Source organism: Hyla sarda, chromosome 6 (assembly GCF_029499605.1).
Source record: "Hyla sarda isolate aHylSar1 chromosome 6, aHylSar1.hap1, whole genome shotgun sequence".
NCBI classification, from domain to species: Eukaryota; Metazoa; Chordata; class Amphibia; order Anura; family Hylidae; genus Hyla; species Hyla sarda.
This window is the reverse complement of record NC_079194.1, coordinates 121,566,187-121,579,732: the sequence shown is the minus strand read 5'-3', so window position 1 is coordinate 121,579,732 and position 13,546 is coordinate 121,566,187. Positions and strand designations below refer to the sequence as shown.

Below are 13,546 nucleotides of genomic sequence, written 5' to 3'. Positions count from 1 at the left end.
TGGACATTTATAGTGAAGAGGCCTTCACTTCACATACTTTTATGGCACAAAATCTTGACTATAGGAGCAATGTTCCAAGACTAACAAAAAAATTGAGAAACCGTTAGAAAAGAAAAAAAACTAAAATCAAAGACTGGCGCCTTGTATGTTACGTGAGCATATGGTTTAAGCCCATGCAGGAAAAACAGACGTCTCTTTAAGATGGACGCCCAGTTTATGTAGGTCATAAATGCGCCTATGACCACAAAATCAAATGGGGTACTAAATTGGAAAATTTCTGCTGTGTCCGAAGGTCCCAGAAACAGGGGTAACATGTCATATAATGCTAAATTTTATTCAGTCAAGTCACAGGATGCCAATCTTCAGAAGGATCAGGGTTGGGACTTGTTTATTGATCATGCAGTAAAACAAAGAACAATTACGCATTTCGGGGGTAGCCTCCCCCTCCAATTTGATGAGGGGGAAGGCTAACCTCGAAACACATAATTGACATTATGAAGATTATGGACCTTTTGAAGATTTATGCCCTGTGAATTGACTGAATAAAATTTAGCATCACCTGATTACCAAGGGTCTTTTCTATTAATCTATTAAAAAATGGTGAAAAGGAAAGAGAAAGGCAGAAAGTGTTGAATCACAAAATCACATAACTCAAAAATGGCTATGTTCACAACTTTTAAAAAAAAAGTTTCAGCAGGAATGGCAGTGCTGGCAGAATACGGTGACAATTCCGAAAATCTGATTATCTCTATTATATTAGGTCATATTAAAAATAGAAGACTAAGCAAAGCATAAGTTGATAGGGATGTAGAGTAACATGTATAAGTCTTTTTAGAAAGCCAGCGGGTCCCAGCCAACCAGTCTGTCTCAAAACATGGGACTGAAGAATGGCTTAGCAATATTCAGTGCCAATTAATTCTTCTTCTTGCTCTTAAAAGATTGAACGGTGCTTGCAGCAAAAGAGCATATTGCATATAAAGCAGATCAGCAAAAGATTCCCACAGGTACCAGATGTTAAACTGGCAAGTGGGCACCAAATTCCAGCAGGGAATCACTAGTTGCCATGCTGGTATAGAAGACACTTGATACAAGTGGTGTGACCCCATATGTCTGGATGCCTCCCTCCTTTCTCACCTGCTCTATCAGCCGCCCGTATCACAGTTATAACTTCATGCAGATCATCTCTCTCACCATCCCTCCCCCACCTCCTTCCCGCTTCTCCTTTAATTGGTTTCACAGGGGAACTTTTAAATAAAACAACAAACATCTCTTCTTAAAAATAAAAACCGCTTCACCGTCAGATATGCAGAAGCGGGAGGTGAAGGCAGAGGATCACAGGAAGGAGGCAGCCATTGATCTTAGCTGTGTTAGGCAAAACTAGAGATCTTTGCTCAGAGTCTCATCTCGCTCCAGTCTGATTCATCCCTTAGAAATATTACAGAGGGGCCAAGGCAGCCCAGGTCAGCGATTCCCAAATGTGCCCATTATAGAGACTGGATTAGAATAAATTAAACTTATCAGAGCTGACCACACACACATATAAAAGAAAAGCGCTCATATGGTATAAAGTGGCCAGAGAAATATGGCAGATATACCAAGAAAAAGCACACTTAGTAACATTCTCATATAAGCCCTCTGCTGCTTACAGTGCAAACTAATTCTATAAACAGCAGCCATATTTATGTAAAAACCTATACAACATTAATGCTCCCTATAGAGGGCAGTGTTATAGTAGTCACACACTTCTACAAAGGAGCAATATGGCAGTCATTGCTCACCTGCATGCAGCAAATGGCAAGCACATAGGAGGCAGTATTATAGTAAGTACATTACTGAAGAGGGAGGCAGCATTATAGTAGATCTATTCTTGTACATAGAAGGTAGTATTTAAATAGTAATATTTGAATAGTAATATTCTTGGACATAGGGGCAGTATTATAGTAGCTAAAATACTTTACCTAGGGAGCAGGATTATGATAATTTTATTCTCCAGGGGGCAGTATTACAGTAGTTATATTCTTCATCAGAGGGGGTAGTATTATAGTAGTTATATTCTTGTATATAGGAGATAGTATTATAGTAGTTATATTCTTCTTTAGAGGGGGTAGTATTATAGTCGTTATATTCTTGTACATAGGAGGCAATATTATTGTAGTTCTGTACTTGAACATAGGTTGCAGTTCTACAGAAGTTATATTCTTGTACAGACAAGTTAGAATTATAGTAAGTATATGCTTGTAAATGAGGAGCAGTATTAAAGTGGTTATATTCTTGTACATACGGGGCAGTATTATGGTAGTTATATAACTATGTACACGGGTAGTATTGCAGTTCTATTCTTGTATAAGTGGCAGTATTCTATTACTGCCCCCAAAAGTACAAGAATATAAGTTAATGCTGCCCCCCCTCCCATGTACAAGAACACAACTAGAATAGTACTACCCCCCCCCCAAGTAAAGGAATATAAGTATATTAGTATCATGTGCGTGTACGCTTGACATAATAGAAATGTGGAAAAGAATATTTTCACAACAATACCACTCCCCGATGCATCTCAGGTAAATATCAATGGTGACTGGAATGGTTGCATACCTTGGTAATTTTGGGGTCAGTGCAGCGGCTCTGAGGGGTGCTGACATGCATCCACGGGCTTTCATATACCGGACAGTTCTGGCGCAGGGTGCATTTCTTTTCAGTCACGCACCAACCACATTCAAAACGAGGATCAGATTTCAAGCAGAGTCCACAACTCTCCCGCAGGGCTGAACACTTGTAGAGGTGGGCTGCGGAACAAACCGGAGAGTCAATATTCCACGCGCTGCGCTCATTAATGAATTAATGACACAGCCTTACTAATTACTGATGTATTACAACTCAGGGCCTCGGCTGAGCATGTCAGACCAAATCAAATAACTACTATGAAAAGCTCGGAGCAAGAACAGGAGAAGAGAAAGGCACTACTGACAACAACTGCGCCCACCTTGTATGTTCTGTGGGTTATCAATGATAAAATTTCCATTCCAAACAACAGAAAGATTCACGGGCAGATCACTGATGTCGTTCCCCTCATAGGTGTACTGAAAGACAAAAGCAGCAACAAGGCATAAGCAATCGCTAGAAAACCAAAATATTCCTCCATCAAAAAGTAATCCAGTAAAATATGTCTCACAACATAAAAAAATAACATTGTGTTGTGTGTACATGACATTTATATCCATGACAGATATTATCAATGCTAAAGGTACAGTCAGCATTAACCCTTTGGAGAGGCCTCCTTCATGGATGCTTAATGGAACTATCCTGAAGACCTGAAACACAAGTCTATCAGGTAAAAATATAATACAAAGACAGAATATCTGGATTATTAAAGACTTTTTTTCAGAAGTCCCCAAAATACAGCAGTACTTTAAGTAGCACTGTTTATAGATAATATTCATGAGGAAATAAATAAAGCAGTGCTCATTCTTTACCTTTATGTTCATGATCGAATCCTTAAACTACAGTAAAGACTGACTGACGCTGTAAAAAGTAGGGTGACCACGCCTTCTGTAGGTAACTGGCCAAAATGCAGCATTTTATAGAGCAAGAGGAGCTGAGCAGATTGATATATAGTTTTTGGGGAAAAGTTCCAGGATAACTCATTCTGGGCTAAGTAGTCATGTGGGTTGTGAGCGTGTATAGATTTGAGAGAGCTGTTAATCACCAAGTAGGACCGCCCACTTGACTACTTAGCCCAAAATGAGCAAAGATTATTTCCTTTAAAGGAACACTCTAGGCAAAACTGATACATTGCATTATGTCTAGCTAAGAGACTGAGGAGGTGTCTGTGTCAGGCCCTGCACATTAACCATAACACAATGTATGCAATGTACACAATTTCACCATAGTGTTCCTTAATAAAGACATTAAGAACATTAAGAGAAAATTAGGAAGTAAATCTAAGAAGAATATACAGTCATGGCTGTAAATGTTGGCGCCCCTGAAATTTTTCTAGAAAATTAAGTGTTTCTCATAGAAAAGGATTGCAGTAACACATGTTTTGCTATACACGTTTATTCCCTTTGTGTGTATTGGAACTAAACCAATAAAGGGAGGAAAAAAGCTAATTGGACATAATGTCACACCAAACTCCAAAAATTTGCTTGACAAAATTATTGGCACCCTTAATATTTGGTTGCACACCCTTTGGAAAAAATAACTGAAATCAGTCGCTTCCTGTAACCATCAATAAGCTTCTTACACCTCTCAGCCGGAATGTTGGACCTCTCTTATTGGAAAGCGCCTTTTCCCAACAGCATTTTTAAGATCTCTCCACAAGTGTTCAATGGGATTTAGATCTGGACTCATTGCTGGTCACTTCAGAACTCTCCAGCGCTTTGTTGCCATCCATTTGTGGGTGCTTTTTGAGGTATGTATTGTCCTGCTGGAAGACCCAAGATCTCAGATGCAAACCCAGCTTTCTGACACTGGGCTGTACAGTGCAACCCAAAACCCATTGGTAATCCTCAGATTTCATGATGCCTTGCACACATTCAAGGCACCCAGTGTCAGAGGCAGCAACATCATTTAAACTCCACTATATTTCACTGTAGGTACTTTGTTCTTTTCTTTGTAGGCCTCATTCTGTTTTCGGTAAACAGTAGAATGATGGGCTTTACCAAAAAGCTCTATCTTGGTCTCATCTGTCCACTAGATGTTTTCCCAGAAGGATTTTGGATTACTCAAGTTTATTTTGTCAAAATGTAGTCTTGCTTTTTTATGTCTCTTGTATCAGCAGTGGGGTCCTCCTAGGTCTCCTGCCATATTGTTTCATTTCATTAAAATCTCGACGGATAGTTCGCGCTGACACTGATGCTTCCTGAGCCTGCAAGACCACTTGAATATCTTTTGAACTTGTTTGAGGCTGCTTATCCACCATCCGGACTATCCTGCGTTGACAGCTTTCATCAATTTTGCTCTTCCTTCCTTGCCCAGGGAGATTAGCTACAGTGCCATGCAGGGGTGTGGAAATTTAATTTAAAAAAAACTACTTGTCCACGGGACTAAAATGGAGCAAAATCTACTTGTCCCACATGACGATTCACTTGTCCTGGCCAATTTTCGCTTTTACGCTCTTGTTTCTTCCTCCTTCCCCTATAAAAGCCATAACTAACTACTATTATAATACCTTTACATTTTTCCATAACATATTCTCCGAAGCAAAAACAAAAAATATTGGTTAAGTGAAATTGAAATAGTAAAAGATAATTTTGCAGATTTGGTGTTTTTTTTTTCTATGCCATTTACCTTGTGGTTGAGCTAACATGTTATTTTGATACTTTAGACCGGCCTGATTACAGCAATACCAGATTTGTATAGTTTCCGTCATGTTTTACTAATAAATAAAAAAATCTGAACTTTCTAGATTTTTCTTTTAATTGCAATTTTCTGACCCCTGTAGCTTTAAAAAAAAAAAAAAAAATAATATTTGCATACCAGGCTGTATGAGGGCTCATTTTTTGCACCATAATCTGTTGGTATTGATCTGACTTTTTAATAGCTTTTGAATTTTTTTCTGGGATATTATAAAAATTGCAATTCTGTGGTTTGGTATTTTAATTTTTTTTACATTTACGTAATTTACTGTACGGGGTACATAATGTTATATTTTAATAGTTCGTACAATTACTCACGCAGCGATACCAAATATGTTTATTTTTCATATATATTTTTATATAGAAAAAGGGAGTGATTTGAACTTGTAATATGGAAGGGGTTAATGAGGAATCTAATGATTCCTCCTAAAAGTCCCCTAAGGGACTAATAAAGTGTGAAAAAAATGTTTAAGAAAAGTTTAAAAAACTTTCATTAAACATTTTTTTCACACTTTATTAGTGTGAACTCCATTGATCTGTGTTCTCTGCGATCCATTGATAGAGCTTAGTCCAGCCAGGCTCTATCAATGACAGAGCCACGGACACCAGGGAAGCAGAGGTAAGCCCTCCGGCTTCCTCTATAGTAGATCTCCAATCCCCCCCACTATCACGCTGAGGGGGGGAGGGGGGGAAGCAATCCACCCCCCTAGTCCACCAGGGAGCATTCACATGTCCCTTTAGACTAGCGATCTAAAGAATCTAAAGGGTTAATAGCCAGCTGCGGCAATCAGGATCACCGCATGCTGGCTATTAGCGGCAGCCCCCAGCTACTGAAATAAGCCGGGGGCTGCAGAGTACAGAGCGGGCTGGAGTCGGGAGCCCGCTCCATACTCCCCTGTGAGCGCCGCCATGCTTGTCGGGGGCTTTGAGGTCCGGCCCTGCTTGCTCAAAGCAGGGCTAAGAACCTGAAAAATTCACCTGCCCGCCGCACAGAACTATACAATACAAATTCCACATCCCTGCCATGGGTTGCAAACCTCTTGATAATGTTGCGCACTGTGGACAAAGTCAAATCTAGATCTCTGGAGATCGACGTGTAACCTTGAGATTGTTGATATTTTTCCACAATTTTGGTTCTCAAGTCCTCAGACAGTTCTCTTCTCTTTCTGTTGCACATGCTTAGTGTGGCACACACAGACACACAATGCAAAGACTAAGTGAACTTCTCTCCTTTTTTTTCTGCTTTCAGGTGTGTTTTTATATTGCCCACACCTGTTATTTTCCCCAGGTGAGTTTAAAGGAGCATCACATGCTTGAAACAATCGTATTTTTCCACAATTTTGAAAAGGTGCCAATAATTTTGTCCAGCCCATTTTTGGAGTTTGGTGTGACATTATGTCCAATTTGCTTTTTTTCCTCCCTTTTTTGGTTTAGTTCCAATACACACAAAGGGAATTAACATGTGTATAGCAAAACATATGTTACTGCAATCCTTTTCTGTGAGAAATACTTCAATTTCTTGAAAAATTTCAGGGGTGCCAACATTTATGGCCATGACTGTATGACATCACACAATGACTTCACTTCACAGGTAGCAAGACGCCAATCACCTCTGACCTTGTTCTTGTCATACGCTCTACATTTCATCACATGAAAGGAGATGGTAATTTATTTAATGGTAGACCGGTCAGATTACAGAATTGACACCCACCCCCCCTAACAATCTAGCTTGACGTGCCTACTTTTTCTCCACCTTTCTTCAGCTCAAGTGCCAGAACACTAAGATAAATGGCTTGCTTTATTTAAGGCACAGGAATGGGTTTATATGGAGTGACAACTAGAAATTACAATTAAACATCTAGAAGATAAAATACTGATGGAAAGTAATGGCTGTCTACTGTGGGTCAGACGATGCACTTCACCCTGTATCTAATGCCTCCTCAATCTGCAGCCTGGGTATTACCAATCCATACATAGGTAGGCAGCCATGATTACTGCCTCAGTGGCTTCCAATCTTGTGCAAAAACACACAATGCTATTTGCAAGCTAAGCTTAGGGAGGGGGAGAGGGGGGGGGGGGAGGGCAGTGGGATTTAGTTGTGAAATGCGTAGCACCATTCTAAGTGAAATTGGCATTTTCAATTTGTCCTGTGACATGTCTCATTTGGGACCCTGGGATCTTCAGAATGCATCTAAGCCTACAGCTGTCCAGCTACTTAATGGTAATTTCAGCACCTCACATAAACCTCTTAGAACAAAAAAAATTCAAAGGCTTTTCTGATAAAGAGACAGGTCACTTCTGGGAATCTAAACAGCATTTCCCCCTAAATTAAAATAAAAATCTCTAGTAAATACCAGTTCAATCAATCGTCCTGTTACGTTTTCTTATACGTTCTCCTCTGTTTTATCTAGTACCAGTAAAGCTGACACCCTGCCATACATCTTTCTCACAACCCTGAATGATGATGCCTCTGCAGGGTATGCGGCACAGCAAAACTAGACTGATATAACATTTGGGACTTAAAAACAGATGAGCAGCCATACTGCCTATCAAAAAAATTCCCAAAAAGCAGATATAAGTGAGAACAGCTGACAAAGGAGGCGCTCTCCTTTTCAAAAATGACTGCACTGCTTATAAGATGATTTACCTTACAGTTAAACATCATGTAGCATGGTCAAGTATATATATATATATATATATATATATATATATATATCCCAAGTTCAAATAAATACATTTTACATCATCAACACCATGTTACAGCTAAAGATACACACCCCCTGCATATTCAGTGTCTGCAAAGATCATGTACTGCTGTGACCCAGGATGGGAGATTACACTTTACTACAGGGCAACAACTCATGGGAGTGGGAACCGGTCTGTAAGGGCAAACATTTTTTACATTTCCTTCTTGCATCTTCCTTTGTTTTTTTATTGTATTGTATTGTATTTAATATGCGTCAGGTCTTTTACAATCAGGTATCTCCACCATTTAGTATTTCACTTCTGTCTAAAGTCGGCCTCCACTTCTCAACTCGAACATTTAACTTGTTGATTGCCAAGCTGTCAATTTCATTTTACAATGCAGGAGGCTCTCGCATTCCGTCATATTACAAAGTGACAAGCCGTAATTCTGAGATAATGATGCCGTGAATTACTTACAGAGAGATCGAGCAGGGCAGGAGGTCAAAATGAATCCTGAAGCTGTGGCTTCGTGCTGCATTGGCTGTGGCAGCAAATGAGATTACATTCCCTCCCAACAAGAACCCAGGGATTGCCCTGCCTGACACATTAACGCAGGCGGATTAACACAGAAACGAGACCGGTTTGCAGAACATCTCAGACTCGTGAGCAGACTGGAATGAGCGTGGACTGGAACAAGAGCCAAGCTCTATAGCCATAGAAGAGGAGGAAAAAGTTAGCAATTGTTTTACTATGACGCCTACTTCATTAATTTACTCTGGCTTTTAGAATTTTATTTTTTAAATTTTTAGAATTTGTACTTTTATTTAATAGGTAAATACACATCACTAAATATACAATATAATGGATAATATTAAAGATGGGTTTTAGACCTTTTTTATTTTATTTACCATTTTATTCTTGGATAGGTTTAAGTTAATAATATTACACAGAAAATAGCCCAGGATGGATGTAACTTCTATTCTTTTTATTATCTGAACTACTCAATCACAAACAGACAGAAAATATACTGTATGAACTCCTATAAAAGCATATCTTCTAGAATATCACCTATGTAGGACACTTTGGGCCTCTTGCACCACAAGAAAACTAGCTCTGATAATATTCTATTCAGTCTCCATTTTTTTTTAGTTTCAGTGTATGTCAATGTTTTAGCCGTTTAGAGAAAACTAAAAAAAATTCTCTCACATGCAAAAAATTTTTTGAAATTAAAACAACAATAATAAAATAATAAAGACTGACATTTTAGAACAGCCTTTACTTCCAAGTCAACATCTGCTGTAAGTACGAGACACACCCAGTGGAGAGTCACACATCTGCTCTGCAATAAAGTAGATGACTTCATGTTTCAGTGCAGGCCAAGAGTGTAGAGTATGCTCCAGTCAGCAGGTTAACCGCCTCAGCTTTTCCACGAGATTACTCACGGAAAAGCTCCTCGACTCAATCACAAGAAACACATCTCTCTCCTGCCCTTCGGCTCATCCTACAGATGGCTGTCATTAGCAAATTTCATTTTCAAAGTTGAGTAAATAGAAGTCTATTCAAAGATAGCCGCCATCACCCTTGAAATGGGCAATTATAGTCACGAGAAACCATAAAAAAATAAATTCCAGATTTTTTGAGGAACAGATTGTGTCCGGAGAATTCTCAACAGTGTCTGGAAACTTTTTTTTTTTGATGGTTAGTTACAATTTTATAGAGAAGATGATGTATGTGTGCCCACATGTATAGACGCACGCACTTATACAACATTAGAGAAATTACAGTTAATTTGAAGCATCCTGAAGCCAGACAAAAACTGGAAAAACTGAAAGATGTGAGTGCTGGTGCAGAGTTGTGGGGTCACTTGAGGTTAAGTGACCAAAGGCTTTTAAAAGATTAAAGGGGTTCTCCGGTGCTTAAACATCTTATCCCCTATCGAAAGGATAGGGGATAAGATGCATGATCATGGGAGTCCCGCAGCTGGGGACGCCCATGATCATGCATGCGGGACACCGTTTATAATCAGTCTCCGGAGCGTGTTCGCTCCAAGTCTGATTACGGGCGACTACAGGGCCAGCGGCGTGTGACGTCACGCCTGCGCCCCCGTGCGACGTCACGCTCCGCCCCTCAATGCAAGCCTACGGGAGGGGGTGTGATAGCTATGACACTGGATGATGCACTTCTGGCATCAGTTGGTGCATCAGCTGTGGCAATTTTCATCCAGTTTTGCCGGAGCCTCATATTTGTAAACCTAGCATTACAGCTTGGCTTTACTAGATTAATAGCTGGACTTTCCTAAACCCAGATCCTTCCTTTACTCAAATGATCAGTCTGTTCTAGTCCGGCATCTAAATTTCCTAGCCAATGTAAAATGGTCAGAACTCTGGACACTGAAATGTAATGTGGATAAGTGCAAGATATTGCACCTGGGGTGTAAAAACCCTCAGGCAGAATATAGAATATTTGACACAGTCCTGACCTCAGTATCTAAGGAAAGCGATTTAGGAGTAATTATTTCAGAAGACTTAAAGGAAGGAAGACAATGTAATAGAGCAGCAGGAAACGTTAGCAGAATGCTTGGATGTATAGGGAGAGGTATAAGCAGTAGAAAGAGAGAAGTGCTCATGCCGCTGTACAGAACACTGGTGAGACCACACTTTGAGAATTGTGTGCAGTACTGGAGGCCATATCTCCAAAAGGATATACATACTCTAGAGAGAGGGTTCAAAGAAGAGCAACTAAACTAGTACATGGATTGCAGGACAAAACTTACCAGGAAAGGTTAAAGGGGTTCTCCGGTGCTTAGACATCTTATCCCCTATCCAAAGGATAGGGGATAAGATGCCTGATCGCGGGAGTCCTGCCGCTGGGGACCCCCGTGATCTGGCACGTGGCACTCCGTTTGTAATCAGTCCCCAGAACGTGTTCGCTCCGGGTCTGATTACCGACGACCACAAGGTCGGCGGCGTGTGACGTCACGCCTCCGCCCCGTGTGACATCACGCTCCGCCCCTCAATGCAAGCCTATGGGAGGGGGCATGACAGCTATCACGCCCCCTCCCGTAGGCTTGCATTGAGGCCTTGTGGTCGTCCGATAGGGGATAAGATGTCTAAAGCACCGGAGAACCCCTTTAAAGGCCCCTAACATATATAGCTTGGAAGAAAGAAGAGACAGAGGGGATATGATAGAGACTTTTAAATACATAAAGGGAATAAACACGGTAAAGGAGGAGAGCATATTTATAAGAAGAAAAACTACCACAAGAGGACATAGTTTTAAATTAGAGAGGCAAAGGTTTATGCAGTAATATCAGGAAGTGTTACTTTACTGAGAGAGTAGTGAATGCATGGAATAGCCTTCCTGTAGAAGTGGTCGCTGCAAATACAGTGAAGGAGTTTAAACATGCATGGGATAAGCATAAGGCTATCCCTTATATAAGATAGGGCCAGGGACTATTCATAGTATTAAGATTATTGGGCAGACTAGATGGGCCAAGTGGTTCTTATCTGCCGACACATTCTATGTTTCGATGTATGTTTCTATAAAAGTGCTCTGGCACCAGGGGGTACAGCACCTGTAGCCTTTTCTCAGTATGCCCTTGTCACTGATGCAGAATGCTGTTGTAAGCTATGCACCATACAGATAGAAGGCTGAAAGCAACAGTCACACTACCAAAGCTTTTGAATGCTGAAGACCAACCCATGGTTTGCTGTATACATATATTTCTTGGCAAATCCTATTAAGGTTGGTTCTTAATAATATTTAGTGTACAGAACACCATAAACATGGGGCATCAAAAAACAGGTCTTGTATCATGGTCATATAAATGCTGGTAATAGTACAATTTTATGAGCTCATTATTTGGTCCATCTCATGAAGAATGGATAAGCTTTCAAGTTGGCCTAAAGGTGTTCTATGTCAAGGAGTTCACAAAAAAAAAAAATAATAATAATAATAATCTACCATACTCTACTAAAAGCCCTTAAACATACATTCTTCAAATGCCTGTCAAAATTAAATATGGCCAATGGTCTTACTGACTTTCTAAATCACTTGGACCAGCAACCTTTCACCAAGGTCTTTGGCCAGCTTAACCGATGCTTCCATTCAAATATTTAAACCACTGAATCCGTTCGACAACTGCATTCCCAATAACCCACTATAAACAATTTGCAGATAGGTAATTACATTACTGCTACAGTCGGTCCCTCTACCTGTGTGGGATGGGCACCTTTAGCCTCCATAGGCTACATTCACACTGCCGTTTGTCTCCGGCAGTGTGAAGCCCTTATTTTGAGATTGCAAACAGCGGGAGAATTTTTCTCCTGCTATTTTCTCTGGAAATAGCGGCAGACCCCTTTGACTATAATAGGTTCGATCGGGGTCCCGTTATTGCCCCTCAAACTCCAAAAACAAATAAAAAGTTTGACGGGGCATAACGGTAGTGTGAAAGGGGCCATAAAGATAATGCTCCCCCTACATAAACACATTATTCAATATTTTAGAGAGCTCCTGCTTATAAGCAAAGTCTCTTGAGGATTCCGGCCCAGCAAATATCTCCTTACAGGAAATCCTTTACATGACTACTACTTTGCTAGCATTATGGGCTTAATGTGCAGAACACAGTATTCAATATAAAAATCACTCAGAGGCATCCATTACCTGAATATACAATTTATCACCAGAACACTGACATTAAGCAAAAGCGCAGTGTACTATCTCAAAATAAAGCACTTAACCAGCGTGGCACAATGTTATGGAGGAAATTGGGATATATATTGATGGAAACAAATTAAATGCATTAAAAGCTTTTGGGGGGGGGGGGGGGGGGCTCTAAAAACCACAATGTCAACATTTTAATCACTGATTTTGATTGCTGATCCGGTGAAGTGTTTTGTCATCTGTAGATATGCACTAAACATGAGCTCAGAACACTCAACCGCTTCTGGGTACAAAAGAAACTATACTGCATATTCCAAAAAAAGACATTTCAAGATGTACCGTATTTTCCGCCGTATAAGACGCACTTTTTCTTCCCCAAAACTGGGGGGAAAAAGTCGGTGCGTCTTATACGGCGAATACACCCCTATCGTGGCGGTCCCTGCAGCCATCAACGGCCGGGACCCGCGGCTAATACAGGACATCACCGATCGCGGTGATGCCCTGTATTAACCCTTAAGATGCGGCAATCAAAGCTGACCGCCGCATCTGAAGGGAAAGTGTCACTAACCCGGCTGCTCAGTCGGGCTGTTCGGGACCGCCGCAATTTCACCGCGGCGGTCCCGAACAGCCCGACTGAATAGCCGGGTTAGTGCTTACAGGACACCGGGAGGGACCTTACCTGCCTCCTCTGTGTCTTCTCCGTTCAGGGATCCCCTGTATGGCCGGCGCTCTCCTTCCTCGTCATCACGTTGTCGCGTATGTGCCTCGGCGTGCGTAACGACGTGATGACGGTGACATAGAGCGAGGATACCCGGCCGGCAGCAGAGACGTTCCGGAGCGACAGG

The 13,546-nt window shown here is 40.9% G+C and overlaps 1 protein-coding gene across 4 annotated transcripts in view; it reads right to left on the bottom strand.

Moving 5' to 3' along the window:
• PLXNA1 (plexin A1) overlaps positions 1-13,546 on the bottom strand; it is a 327,026-nt gene that overhangs the window by 64,865 nt on the left and 248,615 nt on the right. For all 4 annotated transcript variants that reach the window (XM_056524879.1, XM_056524877.1, XM_056524880.1 and 1 more), the window contains 2 exons: positions 2,981-3,077; positions 2,593-2,783 (listed from right to left, as the gene is read on the bottom strand). In XM_056524879.1, coding sequence (XP_056380854.1) covers positions 2,593-2,783; positions 2,981-3,077 — 288 coding nt within the window. The remainder of the gene's footprint in view (positions 1-2,592; positions 2,784-2,980; positions 3,078-13,546) is intronic.